Source organism: Neolamprologus multifasciatus, chromosome 8 (genome assembly GCF_963576455.1).
Source record: "Neolamprologus multifasciatus chromosome 8, fNeoMul1.2, whole genome shotgun sequence".
Taxonomy (NCBI): domain Eukaryota; kingdom Metazoa; phylum Chordata; class Actinopteri; order Cichliformes; family Cichlidae; genus Neolamprologus; species Neolamprologus multifasciatus.
The window spans coordinates 8,603,218-8,621,192 of NC_140446.1; the positions used below are offsets into that span (position 1 = coordinate 8,603,218).

The 17,975-nt window shown below is 41.0% G+C and overlaps 3 protein-coding genes across 3 annotated transcripts; 1 reads left to right on the top strand and 2 right to left on the bottom strand.

Moving 5' to 3' along the window:
- Nucleotides 1-231: 231 nt before the first annotated feature.
- On the top strand, nucleotides 232-5,206 carry timm23a (translocase of inner mitochondrial membrane 23 homolog a (yeast)). The gene is made up of 7 exons (XM_085169526.1): nucleotides 232-801; nucleotides 921-979; nucleotides 1,072-1,165; nucleotides 2,095-2,179; nucleotides 2,270-2,328; nucleotides 2,488-2,598; nucleotides 4,346-5,206. The coding sequence occupies exons 1-7, from the start codon at nucleotides 696-698 to the stop codon at nucleotides 4,459-4,461; spliced, it is 630 nt and encodes a 209-aa protein (XP_085025652.1). The 5' UTR covers nucleotides 232-695; the 3' UTR covers nucleotides 4,462-5,206.
- Nucleotides 4,558-8,096, bottom strand: LOC146512420 (elastase-1). The gene is made up of 6 exons (XM_085169521.1): nucleotides 7,645-8,096; nucleotides 7,455-7,564; nucleotides 6,595-6,689; nucleotides 6,227-6,507; nucleotides 5,720-5,883; nucleotides 4,558-5,621 (listed from the first exon to the last, which is right to left on the bottom strand). Exons 1-6 carry the CDS (start codon nucleotides 7,778-7,780, stop codon nucleotides 5,442-5,444), a joined length of 966 nt encoding a protein of 321 aa, XP_085025647.1. The 5' UTR covers nucleotides 7,781-8,096; the 3' UTR covers nucleotides 4,558-5,441.
- A 2,420-nt stretch (nucleotides 8,097-10,516) lies between these two features.
- On the bottom strand, nucleotides 10,517-14,600 carry LOC146512421 (uncharacterized). The gene is made up of 2 exons (XM_085169505.1): nucleotides 14,277-14,600; nucleotides 10,517-12,812 (listed from the first exon to the last, which is right to left on the bottom strand). Exon 2 carries the CDS (start codon nucleotides 12,795-12,797, stop codon nucleotides 10,830-10,832), a length of 1,968 nt encoding a protein of 655 aa, XP_085025631.1. The 5' UTR covers nucleotides 12,798-12,812; nucleotides 14,277-14,600; the 3' UTR covers nucleotides 10,517-10,829.
- Between the last annotated feature and the right edge of the window lie 3,375 nt (nucleotides 14,601-17,975).

Sequence of the window (17,975 nt, forward strand, 5' to 3'; positions counted from 1 at the left end):
TCACTGGTATATGTAATATTCTGATGAATCAGAATACTGATTCATCAGAATATTACATATATCATTATATTATATGATCTCTATAGGGTTGAAATTCTGAATTTCCATACCCTATAAAGGGTTAAATGGATCTCGTGTCCACAACTACCCTGCAGTCAGTTTTTTATGCTCTGCCTGCTCCTCAAGTTTGCCCTTCAGTTAAGTCAACAGATCCCAGATCTGTTGAACTGTCGTAAAACCGTGGTTTTATTAACGACACCAGAAAGACTTTTGAGTCGACTTATCACTAATAGATACGCAGTAGTACGAACTTTTGGTGTTAAAAATAAGTCTGAGACGATTTATTTTCTCATTTTTCACAAGTTACTGTGGGTTTTGATGACGTAACGACAGTGCAGCACCGGTCATCGCTTTACGGCGGAGCGTGCTGCTGGAGGTCAGAGGCATGACGATAACGCGAGATTGGTAATATCGAAGCAAAAAAGACGTAGTTTTCGCTCCAAAAATCCAGCAAGACCAACAAATACGACCTGTGTTGACGTTTCCTTCTGGCAGCAGTGAATTCAGGAGCTCGTCTGATATACGTTTGTCTAATAGCTTAAGGGTTTCGACATATCTTGCTAACGTTAGCCAGTCGGCTGCTGTAGCAGCTCCCCTTCAGCCTCCTGTTTGACACTCGGAACATTTATCCAAGCATGGATAACAACTCACAAGGATCAGGGGGAGTTAAAGCAGGCCTGGGGAGTCTTTTTGGAGGGGGTGCACCTCAATACTCCAACACAGAGCTCGCAGGTGTCCCACGTAAGTGTCATGTAATCTAACTGTGATGCTAGCTGCTGTTACATTACTTCAGTGTTGCTGTACTGTCATTCAGTATCTGAAAAATCAACTCAGTCGATAATTGATCGTTTACATTACAGTGACTGGAATGAGCCCTTTGTCCCCTTATCTGAACGTGGACCCACGTTATCTGGTTCAGGTAAAGCTGAGTCTGTCTCCTTTTCTTTGCTGTGAGTGAGAATGTTTTGGATTTTTTTTCCCGGGCATCACTGTTTGAATCTTGTGTTTTAGGACACAGATGAATTCATCTTACCTACAGGGGCCAATAAGACAAGAGGAAGATTTGAATTGGCTTTCTTTACCATCGGAGGCTCCTGCATGACTGGTAAGAAACTGGTACACTGACAAAATGGGTTTAATGCTCAATATGACTTGGAAGTACAAGTTAAAGTACTGTATAGTACAGACTAAGTAGAAGTATGTTGATGTCCTTGTTTTGTCTTGTCTGTCGAATTGATCTACATTTTTTCCTGTTGAGAGCGACAGCTGTGGTCAGAAGATTACATAAAGGAGGAATGATTGCACTGCGTACATCTTTAATGAAATCAAGATTTAATTTATTTTTGACAGAGTCTAAATTACACGTAGAGGCTCAAATATAGTATACCAACTATTATTTGGTTAGCAAGTTCCACCTGGATCAGATGCTGTTGGTTTCCATCAACAAGCTTCTGGTATAACTGTGGCTGGATATTTGATGACACTTCTTGGCAGAATTGATAGAGTTTATTTGTTGTTTCCCGCATGGACCTGGCTTTTAAGCAGAGTCTGTAACTTTGGAACATATTCATGTAACATTCACGGATATGTTCATATGGGTAACTGCAAATTTAAGACAAGCTTGAAGGTTTTTGGAGCAGGGGATCTTTCATGGTTGGCACTTTCTCAGCCCGTGGTAATGTAAAACTGGCTTTTACATTGAATTTGACTTATGGACAGTGAGGCTGGTGTTTCGGTTTCCAGTTCATGGTAGGCTTGAGCCTTGGTGGTTCCTAGGTTGTTCCTAAACGTGCTAACCAATTTCCTGTCATATGAGGGTGACCGTTTTGGTCATCTTCCAGACCTTGAGCTATGTTCAGCTATGTTTAAAAAGCAAAACAAAACAACAAAACAACAAGAACACACACAGGTAATGGCATATAAATCTGTCCATGTTATTTATTAAAACCAAAGCATGATGCAGGTGGAATAGTGTGAAATAATTCTTTCACTGACCCTTTGTTGACCTGTTCTGCATCTTTGTTTGAAATGCAGGGGCGACATTTGGGGCTTTAAATGGCTTTAGAATGGGCTTGAAGGAGACCAGAGACATGGCATGGTCCAAACCACGTAACGTACAGTAAGTTTGGTTACAGAATTCAGTTTATCGAATGGTTTTACGCTTGGATTTGGGTTGCATGTTGTTCAAATGTTTATCTTCCCTCCCCAGGATTCTCAACATGGTGACAAGGCAGGGCGCTTCATGGGCCAACACTCTGGGCTCTATTGGTAAAGCTTTATTGTTACTTAAAAAAAATGATGTAGAGGTGTTACTGTAACAAGAATATCTATAAATCCCATGGTTGGATGTATTTACAGGATTTTAAGTTTGCTAAATCAGTATATAATCATACTTTAATTATTTTGTTTTTCTTTATGTCACTGCAGCCTTGCTGTATAGTGCTTTTGGTGTTGCAATAGAGAAAGCCAGAGGAGCAGAAGACGATATCAACACAGTGGCTGCTGGGACATTAACGGGGATGCTCTTTAAATCCGGCGGTTGGTGTCTTTTCCTTTTTTCTGCTTCTACTTTATATCTGGCATTAATGTATATTAATGTACCTCTGTGTGTTTTTAACCTTTTAAATATTAGTTTTTACCAATAAATGATCCAAACATTAGTTTTAGCAAATATCAGGCTGCCAGCAAGCAAAATGGCATTTACCAATGTTGGTGTTCATCAGTTATTTGTCATTTATTTTGCTCTGCAGTTTGATAAAGACTGAAAATTTCTTAGGTCCTTGTTTACGAAATGGGTGACAACATAAACAAAGTAAACGCAAACATGTATGGAAATGCTCAGTTTGTTAGGTAAGCCTTGCCAGTACAGACTTGGACCCCATTTTACTCTGAGCTGCCTTAATTGTTCATGGCATCGATTCAACAACGTCCTGGAGATTTTGGTCCACACTGACATGATAGTATCACACAGTTGCTGTGCATTTGTCAGCTGCACTTTCACGATGACTCATCACTTAGGTGGTCTGTTGGATTAAGATCTGGTGACTGTTGCCATTAGGGTTGTTCAATATAACGATATATATCGGATGACGATATAAAAACATCTATCGTTTCATTTTACGCTATCGTTTGTTTCGTGGTGTCGCAAAATAAACTGTTTACGGCAATATTTTTTCTTCGTTTTGATGGTCTCTGTAGTGGCTATATTAATTTCTTAAAGTTCTCTCTTTCTCTTATATGTAATATAACCACACTACGGACGGACAAGCGCCTGTTTTTATGCGTTGTCGTTAGCAACAACGACGGTGACAGCATCGCGTGTCCGCTTGTTTATGTTCCACATAAACCTTTCATAATAAAGCTCAAGATCCTGTTGAGACTTTTCAAAATAAACTGAATCACGTGAAAGAGCAGATTATTTACGGATGAGAAGTAAAAAAGACCCGCCAGGTGCTAAAAAATAAACCTTAGACTCAAACGTTAGAACAGGCTTTTCCCCGCAGCACGCCGTGTAATAAATACTCACAAAGAAAACGGCGGCCGTTACAACTTATGTCTAAAAATGTATAGTTTCATGCATCAGTTAAAACACTCGACTCCAGCTACATGACGCGCAGCTGGAAACACTTCCCACAAGTCGAGCTGCCCGAGATTTACAGAAAATGTTACATTTTTGTGATTTATATCGTTATCGGGACGATAGAATTCTTATATCGGGATATGAGATTTTGGTCATATCGCACAGCCCTAGTTGCCATTCAGCTGGCGGATTAGACAGTTGCGTTAACAAGCAGGTGAACAGGTATACTAAATAAAAGGGCCAGTGAGGATGCTGGTTTAAGTTGTCAGTTAGCAGACGTTTAAAATCCTAATAAAATGATAGTTTGTTCAAAGAATGTGTTAAATTTGACACATACAGTGTTCATATTCTCTTATTTGAAAAGCTATTAGCAGGGATTCTTTTATATTAAATCGAGGCTAAATTTTGAACCACATGTCGTAATCATTAATACTGCACTGACTTTTTCATCTTATGCTGTATAAATGTTGTGCGGGCATGTTGTGACTTACAAAGGGCAGTACAGTGAATGCGCAGGCACTGAGATTATCTTTGGAAAGCACCTAAACTTTGTGTTATTAATTTACTTCGTGCTGTTTGAAGTATTAGGTTTATCTTTGCCCACCTGGTACTTTGGCTAAGCTGAAGCAATTATTGTTTACTGTAATTAAAATGATTATTGTGATGCATGTTAAGCCGTATGACTCACTCTGTTTGTTTTCTCAGGTGGATTAAAGGGCGTAGCCCGTGGAGGTCTGGTCGGTTTAGCCTTGTCTGGTGCTTACGCTCTCTACAACAACTGGGACCATCTCTCCGGTTCTCCTTCATCGAGGCTGTACTAAACTCCCCCACACAGCTGCTTCAACATTAGGGCCAAATATTTTGAGGACACAGCCTTTAACCACAGCGCTAAAAGGCATTAGACTCTGGTCAAATGCTTTTTCTTTTTTTTCATTTTTGTTTGATTTTTTGGGGGTTTTTTCATGGTGCGAATTGGTCGCAGTTCACTGGTTTCCCATCATAGCTGTTTTCCAGGAGCATTCTGGGAACTATGAGATGTGTCCTGGAAAAGTTTTGAACTGAATTAAAATGAAATCCAGACGTAGACCATCCGTGTGACAGTTCTCCTTTCATTTATGTTGATTCTCTGAGGTGTTCCTGTCACTGATCTGATCAGTAATGAGAGCACTCTGTGAGGATGCGGTATAAAAATATGACTTTTTGTGATGATTGTTAATGGAACACATGTTATTACGCTAGATTTTAAACACCCTTGATGTTTGGGTTCAGTGAGTCAATTTGTAAGATGACTTCCAACATCTGTCGTGTTGTTTAGCCCTTGGATAACAACAGATTCATGTTCTGATTCATGTTGGACTGAAAGACTCTTCTGTAATAGAAGAACAGCTCAGACCTGCAGTCAGAGGGAAGCCTTGGGGTCAGTTTACTCTTCTATTTATTGAAACGTATTGGCTTCTGGCCCATTGTGGAAGAAGAAATCACTGTAAACTGTACCTTGAAGTGCATGCTGTTAATGTGTCCATCAAACCCACTGTATTATAGATTAAAATAAAAAACAAAAACAAAGGAGGTGTTCAGAGCTTTTGCTTTTAACCAATTTTATTGCATAAATGAGATTGGATGTAAAAGGTGGTGAGCAGTGTGTACTATGCAGTGCTTCACCAGAGTTTAAGTATATACTGTAAGAAGATGACAACACATTCAGAACATGAATTAACATCATGGAGTGGAAAGAACTGGCTGTGAGACTGTCTGTAGACGTCGGACATTTAACGGCAGAGCTTATGCTTGCTGCGAGCGCTCAGTGCAGGAAGAAGTCCCTGATGCGCGTTGCCTCGATCCAGGGGATGTAGGCGACGGTGCGGGTGAAGACGCTGGGTTTGTTCTCCACAGTGCAACCGATGGGGCCGAAACTCACCACGCCGTGCACCTCCCAGCGGTCCCGGTCCAGCTGGCACAGCAGAGGACCGCCAGAGTCACCCTGAGGAAGGAGGATGGAGACAGGTGTTGGAAGACGAGGTGAGAATTGAGTCTGGTGAATGAAATTTGACATCAGGATAGTTGAAAGTTTAGTCCTACCTGGCATGCAGCTGGTGGATCCTCAGTGTCTCTGAACCCGGCGCAGATCATGGAGTCTCGGACGCGGTCTCCCCAGAATTTCTTCTGCCGACAGGTTTTGAAATCAATGATGGGTAGACGGGCTTGATTCAGGGCTTCTGCCAGAGACACGTTCTCCTTCCCACCTGAAAAATGACATGATTTAAGAAATTATATCTCTTAACGTCTTTCTGCTCTTGCTGACTTTTTAGCTGTGTTTACATTATGTCAATGGACATTTTCTTCGGTGCATGAATACTTCTGACATCCCTTAAAGCACCAGCTCTGTTGTGGAATCTGAGATAGAAGGCTAAAAATATTTAGCCTATTATACCAAACAGGATCGTTCTTTAAAAAGGTGTTGCTGTTCCTCTACCAATAACCCTAGACCCTAGCAATTTTCCTAAAAAAGGCATTAAGTTGCTTTTAAGATTTAAGCTCAAAGTTCTATCATTGCACAGCATCTCAGTACCTTTCTGCACTACTCACCCCGGGTGTCTCCCCAGCCGGTCACCCAGCAGTAGTGTCCTGGTTTGAGGCTGGTCTGCTTGTGCGGCAGGCAGGCGTAGCGGATGAAGTTTGAGGGGACGATATCCGTGGCAGCCTTAACCAGGGCAATGTCGTAGTCCAGCTCGCTGTGAGCGGGATAGCGGAAGTTCTCGTGCCGGTAGATCCTCTTCACCGGGATAATCCTCTCTGCTGTCTCTGAACGCTTCAGCTGGTGCTTCCCCAGGACAATCCTCCAGCTCCCAGCATCCTCAGCTTTACCCCTGATAGACGAAAAACACGTGTAGTTTTTGTGTAGTTGTTGAATTGGTATAAGCATGAAATTATAAGTGTACTAAATGTTTTCTTACTTTTGGAAACAGTGAGCAGCAGTAAGGACCCAGGTCTTGTGGATGAGAGTGCCTCCACAGACATGAATGAAGTGTTTACTTCCTCTAGGCCGAACCTGTGAGAAACAACCAGCTCAAAAAATGTGGCTTCTTACTGTTCAGATACTGAAATTAACCGGCTTTCCTTATTTTTTAAAAAATGAGCCTAGTCATACATGTTTCTCTCATCACTAATAAATGTAAATGTAAATTTTAAATACTATGTTCTGCAAAGTAGTTCCAGAGCAAATAAATTAAATATTACATAGATGAACTCATCAGTTTCCCTTGTGAGCAGCAATTGGCTGCAGTAAAGAGGAGAGTCTCCAAATTCCGAGTGGGCGACCATCTGTCTCGCCTGGTTGGGGTGCGAATCAGAAACAAAACTGCATCTGCTGATCAAATAAATTTGTTTGTGATTTTTCCTCCTTGTGTGGTGGTCCAAAACCTGAGTGGAAATTAGAGTCTAAAAATTATGTAGTTCTGGGTGGAAGGCATGTGCTGGGTAATTGGCTAAATGTTCAGGTCATCTATGACTTTTGACTATTTTCTGCCAATTTGGCAGATTAATATTACTTGAGATGACAATAAAAGTGAAGACTGTGTGCTTTAAAGGCTTTTCATGGTCACTTCTGAATAAACCAGTGATTCTCAGAAGCTCCTAAAATTCCCATCCCTAAACCACAATTGAATTCTCCTTAAGAATACAGATAGGTTAGACATATCACTTAAAATGATAATGGAAATAATGATTAGTTACAGTCTAGAACTGATATGACCTTTTTAGGTCAATGTAAGACCTCCAGATTCTTTGAATACTGAGCCACGTCAAAGAGGTTTACCTGCAAAGAAACCTGCCAGGGCCAAGAGTGAGGCCTGGCCTCATTTCCAGACACAATCCTTTCAGCCATGTTGGGCTTGAAGTGGGCCATACCACAATCCTTAGGCCAGTCTAAAAAGAGAAAGGCAGAAAATATGAGCACCAAATATTTTGTTTTCCTCATATATTTAGAAGTGTTTTCAAGTCCTCACCCAGGTGAAGGATTTTATGCTGTGGCTGTCGTTCAGAGGTGAGTGTGTATGCAGCTGCAGGCAGGGATGCCTTGCTCAACAGCAGCGGCAGCAACAGAGACAGCAGCAGAAGCAGAGGAGGTCCTGGTGCAGCCATCGTCTTCCAGAGAATCACCGGCCGGCCTGCGTTCCACGCTTTTTATACCAAGCACATGCAGATGTACACACACACGCAAAAACAACACACCTCCAGGGACAATGAGCCGTGTCACAACAAAGGCTGAGCGCTGGATAGTTCTCCTCTAGCTTTGGAGTTTCTACTGTAAATGAAAAACAGGGGATTTTGGGGAGTCCCATCAGCACTTTCACACACATATAGTTTGCTCACATGACACTAATTTGCATGCAAGACAAAGACAACATAGTACTGTATGCAAACAAACATCACATCATGTCACGTGACTTAAAGCAGTGACATAGTGACCTGAAAATGACCTTTATCTCTGCATGTGGACTATTTAGAGAAACTGGTATTCCAAATAACCAGTGTAGTTCTCACTGTGTAAACATGACCTAGAAGAAAACATGTTTTTACCTTGAGCTCCTATGATTAGTAGTGTCCCTCAAAACTGGTAGTGGGAAAATAAAAACTGGGGTAGATTCTAGAGGACAAAATACAACAACCAGTGTATGAGTGACTCATATAAACTCAAACAAACTTTTACTCTGGTCAGCTAGAACACGTAACAGATCTCACGCTGTCAACATCATTGTGAAGAGATGTCAAATATTTCAGTTGTTCTGATTTTTAGGTTTTTAGATTTTCAGGTTTTCTTACACATACAAATTTTCAATAAGATTAAATTCATTTCTCGCTATTTACGGAAATACATGAAAAATAAACAAATAGCTTTTGGCTAGACTGGCATAATATTTTGTGTGAACATGAATTTTTCACAGAGGATGATTCCTACGTCAACTTCCCGATTATGACGTCAAAATTCCACTGCTTTACATTTAAATATCTGTTGAACTAATGATAGCATTATCTATAATTTTAATAGTTTTGCAAATCTCTCTTTTTACAGGAAGAAACCTCCATCAGAACCAGGTCTGAGAGTTGCAGCCATCTGCCATGATGGTTTGGAGGCGAAGGGGGGGAAACGTTACCTTTCTGGTGGGAAAGCAGTTTGAGCTCCTATATTGAGGTCTTCTCTGGTGGCTGAGAGGGTTTCTTTCCTATTCATTTGTGAATGGACCTTGACTGTTATTTGCACTTGTGTGCCAAATCACACTTCCAGCCTCACAGAGCTGCTAGGTTTATTTTTGAATTGTCACTCACCTCGTGGGTATTTTGGTGAAGGACGTTAAAAGCCACAAGTGTTTGAATACTTTACATCTTTATTAAATTTTACGAACTTTTAAATAGCACAAAATATATCAGCTTTAAAGAACCATTATTGATTCTACTACAGTCGGTTCACCCAAATATTAACAACAACATGTTCATGTGTTTATGTCACCTAAATTAAATTATTTTGACTACTTTGTAAATTCTTTATAACTTATTGGCTTATCAATTTTCATAAAAATACAAGTGACCCTCCTGCTCCTTCTACACACAAATCCAGATCTGTGAAAATATGACAACAATAACTGCAGTAGAAGCCACTAGTGAGCTGAGCCTTTTTACCCGTGGTGAATGAGAGAGAATGTGCCTGCTCATCTGAATGGCAATGCCTGAATGGCCAAAACTCACAACTGTGGTTCACCAAGTTTACATACAGTTGAACTTTGTGTGTGTGTTTTTCTCCCCGCAGTGAACGAGTTGAGTGAGGTGACGTGTTGCTTCAAAAGTTCAAACAACAAAGTAGCCAAACAATTACACATTTTAGCAAAGAGACCAAAATTATCAAATGTGAATTTCTGAAACATTTTCATTTTATTATTTTGTTGTTGTTGCTGTTGTTGAAGATTTTTGTAATAGGTTTTGAAGGACTCAGACCTTTACTCCAGGTAGCACTTTTTAAATAATAAAACCATTTACAAACACATTCGTGCGTTCATAGTTTTAACACAAAAATACATTTTTAAGGGATTCGTGCTTAATAACATAAAACACATATTTGTGCAGAGAGCTAACTTAGCTACTGTGTATATTCCTTGGTTGTGTTTATTAAAGTCATAATGTGCGGAGTGGTTGGTAACCAGCAACCTGCCCAGTACATAACATTTATTTGCAGTGAAATGTCAATGTATGTATTTATTTTGCTTGAACTAAGCAAACTAAGCAAAAAGAGTTGGGCAATAGTTCGACTGGCCCCCAACTCCAATGTGTATGGGACTCTAACATCAATCCATCCATCAATCTCTTTTCTGATCTGGTTATTACACTATAGGGCTCAGTGAGGCTAGAGCCCTGGACAGTTACAAAACCTTCAAAGGGCTAACACAGGCTGTTTTCACACATGTACTTTTGACTTTACCCACAGCGGTGCATTTGAAAATACAAATGGCCAAGTGGATCAGACATTAACTGGTCTTATGGTAGCACGCCAATTCTCTTGTACAAAGTCAAAGTAATGTCAGATTGTAGCGGTGTGAGAATAATAATGCATTCACTGCCAACCAGTGGACAACGTGTGTACTGCCTTGCTAAAGGCTACATCAAGGAAACTCCCTGACCTAAACAACAGAGTTTTTCCAGTAGTACAAGTATGTCTGAAGGAGAGTGTGAATTCAATAAGACACATAAAAAATACTTAGATTCGATTTAGAATGACGAATGAACCCAAAAAGCATGTCTTTGCACAGAGAAAACTCTTACCCTTCACTTCTGATCCTTGTGTCCATTGTGTTGCTCATTTGTAGTAGTCACTCACAAACCAAAGAATTTCAGCAATGGACACCAATATTTTATTGTACATCTACAGGAACAAGTTTTAGTGATGACTGTTGACTTTTATGAAAAGTTTAGCAGAGTTACATCTATCTTCAACTAAACAGTGAATACCAGTGAGAGAGGAAAACATTACTAATGTTGCACCTGTTGAAAAATGTACCTAATAACAGAAAACATGCTGACAGAAAGTCTAGAATAGAGCTGAACAGAACTCTGGAACTCTTTCAGCTTCAATCCAAGGTTATGAATATTGTGCAACCTGAGGATTTAATTTGTTATCGTAGATTTAATTTAGCCCGCTATATTAGTCATCTGCCTTTGTGGAGGCTCCACACCATTTTGGCCTCCTCAGTGACCTTAACACATTCTTCTTCCGGCTGTGTCCATTCCCAGATGAAGGGGACTTAGAATGGTGGCTGCCTTCCTCTCCACGAATCTCTTGCTCATTTTCTTTTGCTTTGTCATCTTCTGCTGTGCTTTTTTTCTGTGAAGCTTCTTCTATTTCTATCTTATTTCCCCCTCCTTCCTGCTCTTCTTTTCTACCCTGTTCTGCTTCTGCTGTTCCTTCATTCTTAGGGGACACAGTGATATCAAGGTTTTGAGGAGGTTTAGGTGCTTTCTTCTTCTTTGAGGAACGTCTCGGTGGTTCTGGGCTGTTCTTGCTTTCCAGATGTTTTAGTATGGCTGTGTTCAGCTCTTCAGGGTCCACAGATGCCCCATGAACATCCCATGTCATACCATCCTCATCCCATTGCACCTGCTTCATACTGCTCCTCCTTCCACCTAGCTCATCCCTAACCTCTGCCTGAATCTTCAGACATGGCCTCCTGCTCTCCAGATCATGTGAAGAAGGAGAAGTAACTTCCAATGCAGGGTCTTCGACTTGTTTTTCCTCCTCCTCTGCACTGCTAACTGGGAACATGCTGGAAGATGCTGATACTAGATTGGAGTTAGACCCTGTTGAAGACTTCAGGTTCAGTCTGGATCCAGGTGGCGAGCCCAAGATAGAATGGGAACCCATGTTGGATGTGGAAATCTTCCTCTTGAGGTCCCACCATGAGCCAACAGGAGAGACCGTCTGCACAGCTGCATCTGCCATTTCTGGCCGTAACACCATTGGAGTTTCTTGCCTGAACAGCTCTACCTTCATGGTCTTTTCAGTGCCCTCTCTGGCATTTAAGCAGCACCTGCAAGTGTCACCCAACCGTGAGTCACTCAGGGAAGAGACAAGTGGTGACCCCCAACCTCGACCTGCTGCACAGATTTGCTCTGGCTGCCACGGCAGCTCAAGATAGCAGACAGATGGTCCTGTTTTTGACTGCTGCTTTGGAGAATCAGGTGTCAGATAGCTAAGCATTTGCACAGGGCTTCTTGCTTCTTCACCCTCCAGTATTCCTGTAGGGCTGGAGAGCGGTTCTATCATGTCATCAACAAGGCATTTGGGATTTGAAGACACTCCTGCTTCATCTAAACTAACAGAGGACAGGATTGGGGAAGGGAACTGAAATGAAAGGGAATTATTCTCCAAGAAGCATTCATCTTCTGTGCTGGTGAGCTGGAGTGTATCAGGAGAGTGGAACTGAAAGCTTGAAGAGTTGTCAATCTTTGGGGATGAGAATGTAGGTGAAAGTTCTAGTAAATCTCCCTGCTGCAGTGAGTTCAGTGGAAGTGGTGAAGAAGAAGTCTGTACAGGTGGTAAAGTAGGCGTGTTGAGCGGGGAGATGAACGGTGAGGGTGTGGTTTCTGGAGAGGTCAGTTTGGACATCGGAGAATCTGGTGCTGTAGAACAAGTAGCTTCATGGATGAGACTGGAGGGGTGTGACACAACTGTGTCCGGAGTGCTGCTGCGGCTATGTGTGCTACCGCTACACCCGCTCCATCGGTGCATGTTGGAAACCCAGTGCTCGCAGAGAGCAGGAGAGCTATTGATGTCAACATTATTGGTTGTGGATGCTAACTGGTGGCTGTTGGTGGTGTTGACGTGTTGCCACATGTAAGCGTGCAGCGGCTGCAGCGTCACGGAGTTCTGCTCATAGTGGGTGTTTGTGCTTGAGCTGCGCCTCAGGTCCAGTCTGGTCCACGCTGGATCACGCTTGTGTGGCGGACTTGCAGCCATTAAAACATCCATGGAGCTCTTAGAGAGGGAGAAAATCGGTGCCCGATCATCTTCATCCTCCACCTTTGGAGCTCCACTGGAGTAAGAGAGCGACTGACTGACAGAAAAGCAAGCTGGCTGGTAGCTCTCAGATGCAGGGCGCCCAGCCCTTGCCATGGTAACGGCACTGACCTGTTTGGGAAGACACACCTTTTAACATTAATTCACTGTTTTTCACTGATGCAAAAGTACTGACCACTAAGAGGGAAGAAGCAACACTTCTATGACACAATACTGACATATAGTATCATCACCATTGTTGGGAAGGTTATATGTAATAGTTTACACATGACTAAATACCCTGTTGATTACCCAATCAAAGTCACTTTACTATATTTTGATTATTTTTCTTATAAATAGTTGAAACTACTGTCTTCCTTCTCTCACCCCAGCCGGTCGCAGCAGATGGCCCCGCCCCTTCCTGAGCCTGGTTCTGCCGGAGGTTTCTTCCTGTTAAAAGGGATTTTTTCCTTCCCACTGTCGCCAGAGTGCTTGCTCACAGGAAGTCATATGACTGTTGGGTTTTTTCTCTGTATGTATTATTGTAGGGTCTACCTTACAATATAAAGCACCTTGAGGCGACTGTTGTTGTGATTTGGTGCTGTATAAATAAAGTTGAATTGAATTGAATTGAACTAGTCTTGTGTGTGTTTCTTAATCAAACATTTCAGTGTTAAATGTCAGAATTTTCAACAATAATTAACAACTCTGTGCAGTAATGTCAGGACACTTTTATGATGATTTAAACATTCAGTTAGTAAAAGTCATTGGTCATCAGTCAAAAAGCTATTTGCAGGCATAGCGGACTAAGGTTGTTTGGAACAATGTGTATTATTTATGGTGTCATACTCAAATTACAGTTTAAATTCATGGGTATGTAGGTTAAAACAAGTAGCAAGTTGATTCTAGTAGAGAGGTAGAGAAATTGTTCCCCAACTAACCACTCAAAAAAGTAGGTAGTCGGTGTAACTCTAGTTTTACATCACATCTGACCACCTTACTAAAACTAAATTCAACATTTTAGGAAATGCATGCCAAGACTTGGATGAGAAAGCCGATGCTCACAGTGAGTGCACGTATATGCTCACCCCCACAGATCCGCAGGCACTCCAGATTAGCCAAATAAGATTACACAATCCAGATTATTTGGTCAACGAGACAAAAGGTAAATTGTTTGAGACAGAAGTACAAAACCTGTTTGCGACTCATTTAACAAAGACCCAAACGAGACAAAGAATGATAACTACAGTGGATGGTGGAGTTTAGAATAAATTACAATCAACCTTTTTTAAATCTTTGATTTGTTCATGCTTTTCCTCTTTTTTTCTTCTATTCATTCATGATTCATAACTATAATGCTACTATTTCTGATAAAAAAAAAAAGAAGCCTGCATTCTTATTTCACTACCTAGCTGGCTCTGTCCAGCTCTGTCCCAAATTGACCTAGTAGTATTTTGACCACAACTGACCCGATGGTACCCAGACTACCTAATCTGCACAACATAAACTCTTAGTTACCCATAATGGTTATTCACGTAAACAAAACAGTATTACATAAGACAGAAATAAAATAGTAAACAAATAGTAAAGTCCTACCTTTAAGTTCACAAGTTATGTCCTGTTTTAGCCTCTGCCATGCCACGGAGTGGGTAGCCCTAAATGGTGTCTTTCCTTCCTCCCCTCATTCCTTCCTCTTGCTTCCTCCCTCACTTCTTAATAAGATCACCTTTGCTGTCTCTAGCATTAAAATAACCCACAGCTTCGCACTCTGTGTCTGTCTGCTGTCAATTTGCTCAAGCTTAATCTTCCTCTCTGTCTTAGCTGGACTTCATTTGAAGCTGGCATCGGTGTAAATGTGATGATTTCCTTTTGTGAATTTGAGTTCTTTGGTATGTTCACGTGCGGGGGAAACAGAGGGGGCCATTACTCTACCTTTAGCCCAGAGGATTAACGATCATCTTATTAGCTGCCGTCCAATCTCTGAGCAGTCTGAGCGTGTGGATGAATGCGTGTGTGTAAGTGATCAGTGGGTAAGCAAGTGGCTTATTTTGATTCTGAGTTAAGGTCAGGCCAGCTGTCATAACCACCATTGTATGTGTGTGCAGACTATTGTATGAGCAAAGGAAATCATATAGATGTTTAAATTAATTATGTGGGAAAGTCAACCAGTCGAGATATATATTTTACAGAATGTGTAAAAACTTTGAGCTCCTAATGGTTACAAAGGTAAAGTCGGGTGTTTTCATTAAAATCAGTCAGAGTCACCTGATACCATAAATGTTGATACCACATTTTAGGGCAGCGCAGAGGTTACGCCAATCGGAGGTCACTAAAATCAATATTGAATCGGTGTGTTACTTTGCCAAAACAATGTCGGACTCTGTAGTTTTCTCTGGTCCCCTCCCCAATCAGACCAGGAGTGACATGTTTAGCCGCATGTTCTCCTTAAATTGCTGGCTGTCTGAGTGGTGTCCCAGAAACGATGTGGGCTTCATAGATAATTGGCAAACCTTCTGGAGGAAACCTGGTCTTGTTAGGAGAGATGGCATCCATCCCACTTTGGATGGAGCAGCTCTCATTTCTAGAAATATCGGCAAATTTATTAAACCCCTCAAAATATGACTATCCAGAGTTGGGACCAGGAAGCAGAGTTGCAGTCTTACACGCCTCTCTGCAGCTTCTCTCCTCCTGCTACCCCCCCAAAAACCCATCTCCATAGAGACTGTGTCAGCTTCCAAAAAGACAAAAAACAAACTAAAAACCAGCAACAAACAACTTAAACATTTACAAAGAAAGAACAATACAGTATCCACATCTGAACCAAAGAGTAAAACAGTGAAATGTGGATTATTAAATATTAGGTCTCTCTCCTCCAAGTCTCTGTTAGTACATGACTTAATAATTGATCAACAAATTGATTTACTCTGCCTTACAGAAACCTGGTTGCAGCAGGATGATTATGTTAGTTTAAATGAATCAACACCCCCGAGTCATTCTAACTACCAGAAATCTCGAAGCACAGGTCGAGGGGGCGGTGTGGCAGCAATTTTTCACACCAGTCTATTAATTAATGAAAGACCAAGACAGACTTTTAATTCATTTGAAAGCCTGATGCTTAACATTGTCCACCCCAGCTGTGAAACTCAGAAACCAGTCTTACTTGTTATCATCTATCGTCCACCTGGGCCTTACACAGAGTTTCTGTCTGATTTCTCAGACTTTATATCTAATTTAGTTCTGAGCTCAGATAAAATAATTATTGTGGGTGATTTTAACATCCATGTTGATGCTAAAAATGACAGCCTCAACATGGCATTTAATCTGTTGTTAGACTCAATTGGTTTCTCTCAAAATGTAAAAGAACCCACCCACCACTCTAATCACACTCTAGATCTTGTTTTAACATATGGCATAGAAACTGAACATTTAACAGTGTTTCCTGAAAACCCTCTCCTGTCTGATCATTTCTTGATAACATTTACATTTACAATAATTGATTACGCAGCAGTGGAGAGTGGACTTTATCAAAGTAGATGTCTTTCTGAAAGCGCTGTAACTAAGTTCAAGAATATAATCCAGCCACTGTTATCATCATCAATGCCCTGTATCAACACAGAGCAGAGCAGCTATCTGAACGCTACCCCAACAGAGGTCGATTATCTTGTTAATAATTTCACCTCCTCACTACATACGACTCTGGATACTGTAGCTCCAGTGAAAACTAAGGTCTCTAATCAGAAGTACCTGACCCCGTGGTATAATTCTCAAACACGTACCCTAAAGCAGATGACTCGTAATCTGGAGAGGAAATGGCGTGTCACAAATTTAGAGGATCATCATTTAGCCTGGAGAAATAGTTTGTTGCTTTATAAGAAAGCCCTCCGCAAAGCCAGAACAGCTTACTACTCATCACTGATTGAAGAAAATAAGAACAACCCCAGGTTTCTCTTCAGCACTGTAGCCAGGCTGACAAAAAGTCAGAGCTCTTTTGAGCCAACCATCCCTTTAACGTTAACTAGTGATGACTTCATGAACTTCTTCACAAATAAAATTTTTATCATTAGAGAAAAAATTACCAATAATCATCCCACAGATGTAATATTATCTACAGCTACTCTTAGTACCATTGATGTTAAGTTAGACTCTTTTTCTCCAATCGATCTTTCTGAGTTAACTTCAATAATTACTTCCTCCAAACCATCAACGTGTCTTTTAGACCCCATTCCTACAAAACTGCTCAAAGAAGTCCTGCCATTGATTAATTCTTCGATCTTATATATGATCAACCTATCTCTAATAATCGGCTATGTACCACAGGCCTTCAAGGTGGCTGCAGTTAAACCTTTACTCAAAAAGCCATCTCTAGACCCAGCAGTCTTAGCTAATTATAGGCCAATCTCCAACCTTCCTTTCATATCAAAAATCCTTGAAAGAGTAGTTGTCAAACAGCTAACAGATCATCTGCAGAGGAATGGTTTATTTGAAGAGTTTCAGTCAGGTTTCAGAGTTCATCACAGCACAGAAACAGCTTTAGTGAAGGTTACAAATGATGTTCTTATGGCCTCTGACAGTGGACTCATATCTGTGCTTGTCCTTCTTGACCTTAGTGCAGCATTCGGTACTGTTGACCATAATATCCTATTAGAGCGATTAGAACATGCTGTAGGTATTACAGGTATTGCACTGCAGTGGTTTGTATCATATCTATCTAATAGACTCCAATTTGTGCATGTAAATGGAGAGTCCTCTTCACACACTGAGGTTAATTATGGAGTTCCACAGGGTTCAGTGCTAGGACCAATTCTGTTTACATTATACATGCTTCCCCTAGGCAGCATCATTAGAAGACATAGCATACATTTTCACTGCTATGCAGATGACACCCAGCTCTATCTGTCCATGAAGCCAGATAACACACACCAATTAGTTAAACTGCAGGAATGTCTTAAAGACATAAAGACTTGGATGGCCACTAACTTTCTGCTTCTTAACTCAGATAAAACTGAGGTCATTGTACTCGGCGCTGAAAAGCTTAGAAATATGGTATCTAACCAGATTCTTACTCTGGATGGCATTACCTTGGCCTCCAGTAACACTGTGAGGAACCTTGGAGTCATTTTTGACCAGGATATGTCCTTCAGCGCACATATTAAACAAATATGTAAGACTGCGTTCTTCCATTTGCGCAACATCTCTAAAATTAGAAATATCCTGTCTCAGAGTGACGCTGAAAAACTAGTTCATGCATTTATTACTTCCAGGCTGGACTACTGCAATTCATTATTATCAGGATGT

What these genes read in the sequence shown, in the direction of transcription:
- LOC146512421 (XM_085169505.1), bottom strand. Translation starts at nt 12,797, where the DNA reads ATGGCAAGGGCTGGGCGCCCTGCATCTGAGAGCTACCAGCCAGCTTGC.
- LOC146512420 (XM_085169521.1), bottom strand. Translation starts at nt 7,780, where the DNA reads ATGGCTGCACCAGGACCTCCTCTGCTTCTGCTGCTGTCTCTGTTGCTG. An exon ending in GCATAAAATCCTTCACCTGG is followed by an intron (nt 7,565 to 7,644) that starts GTGAGGACTTGA and finishes TTCTCTTTTTAG; the next exon opens with ACTGGCCTAAGGATTGTGGT. An exon ending in GCTGCTCACTGTTTCCAAAA is followed by an intron (nt 6,508 to 6,594) that starts GTAAGAAAACAT and finishes TTCGTCTATCAG; the next exon opens with GGGTAAAGCTGAGGATGCTG.
- timm23a (XM_085169526.1), top strand. Translation starts at nt 696, where the DNA reads ATGGATAACAACTCACAAGGATCAGGGGGAGTTAAAGCAGGCCTGGGG. An exon ending in AGAGCTCGCAGGTGTCCCAC is followed by an intron (nt 802 to 920) that starts GTAAGTGTCATG and finishes TTTACATTACAG; the next exon opens with TGACTGGAATGAGCCCTTTG. An exon ending in ACCCACGTTATCTGGTTCAG is followed by an intron (nt 980 to 1,071) that starts GTAAAGCTGAGT and finishes CTTGTGTTTTAG; the next exon opens with GACACAGATGAATTCATCTT.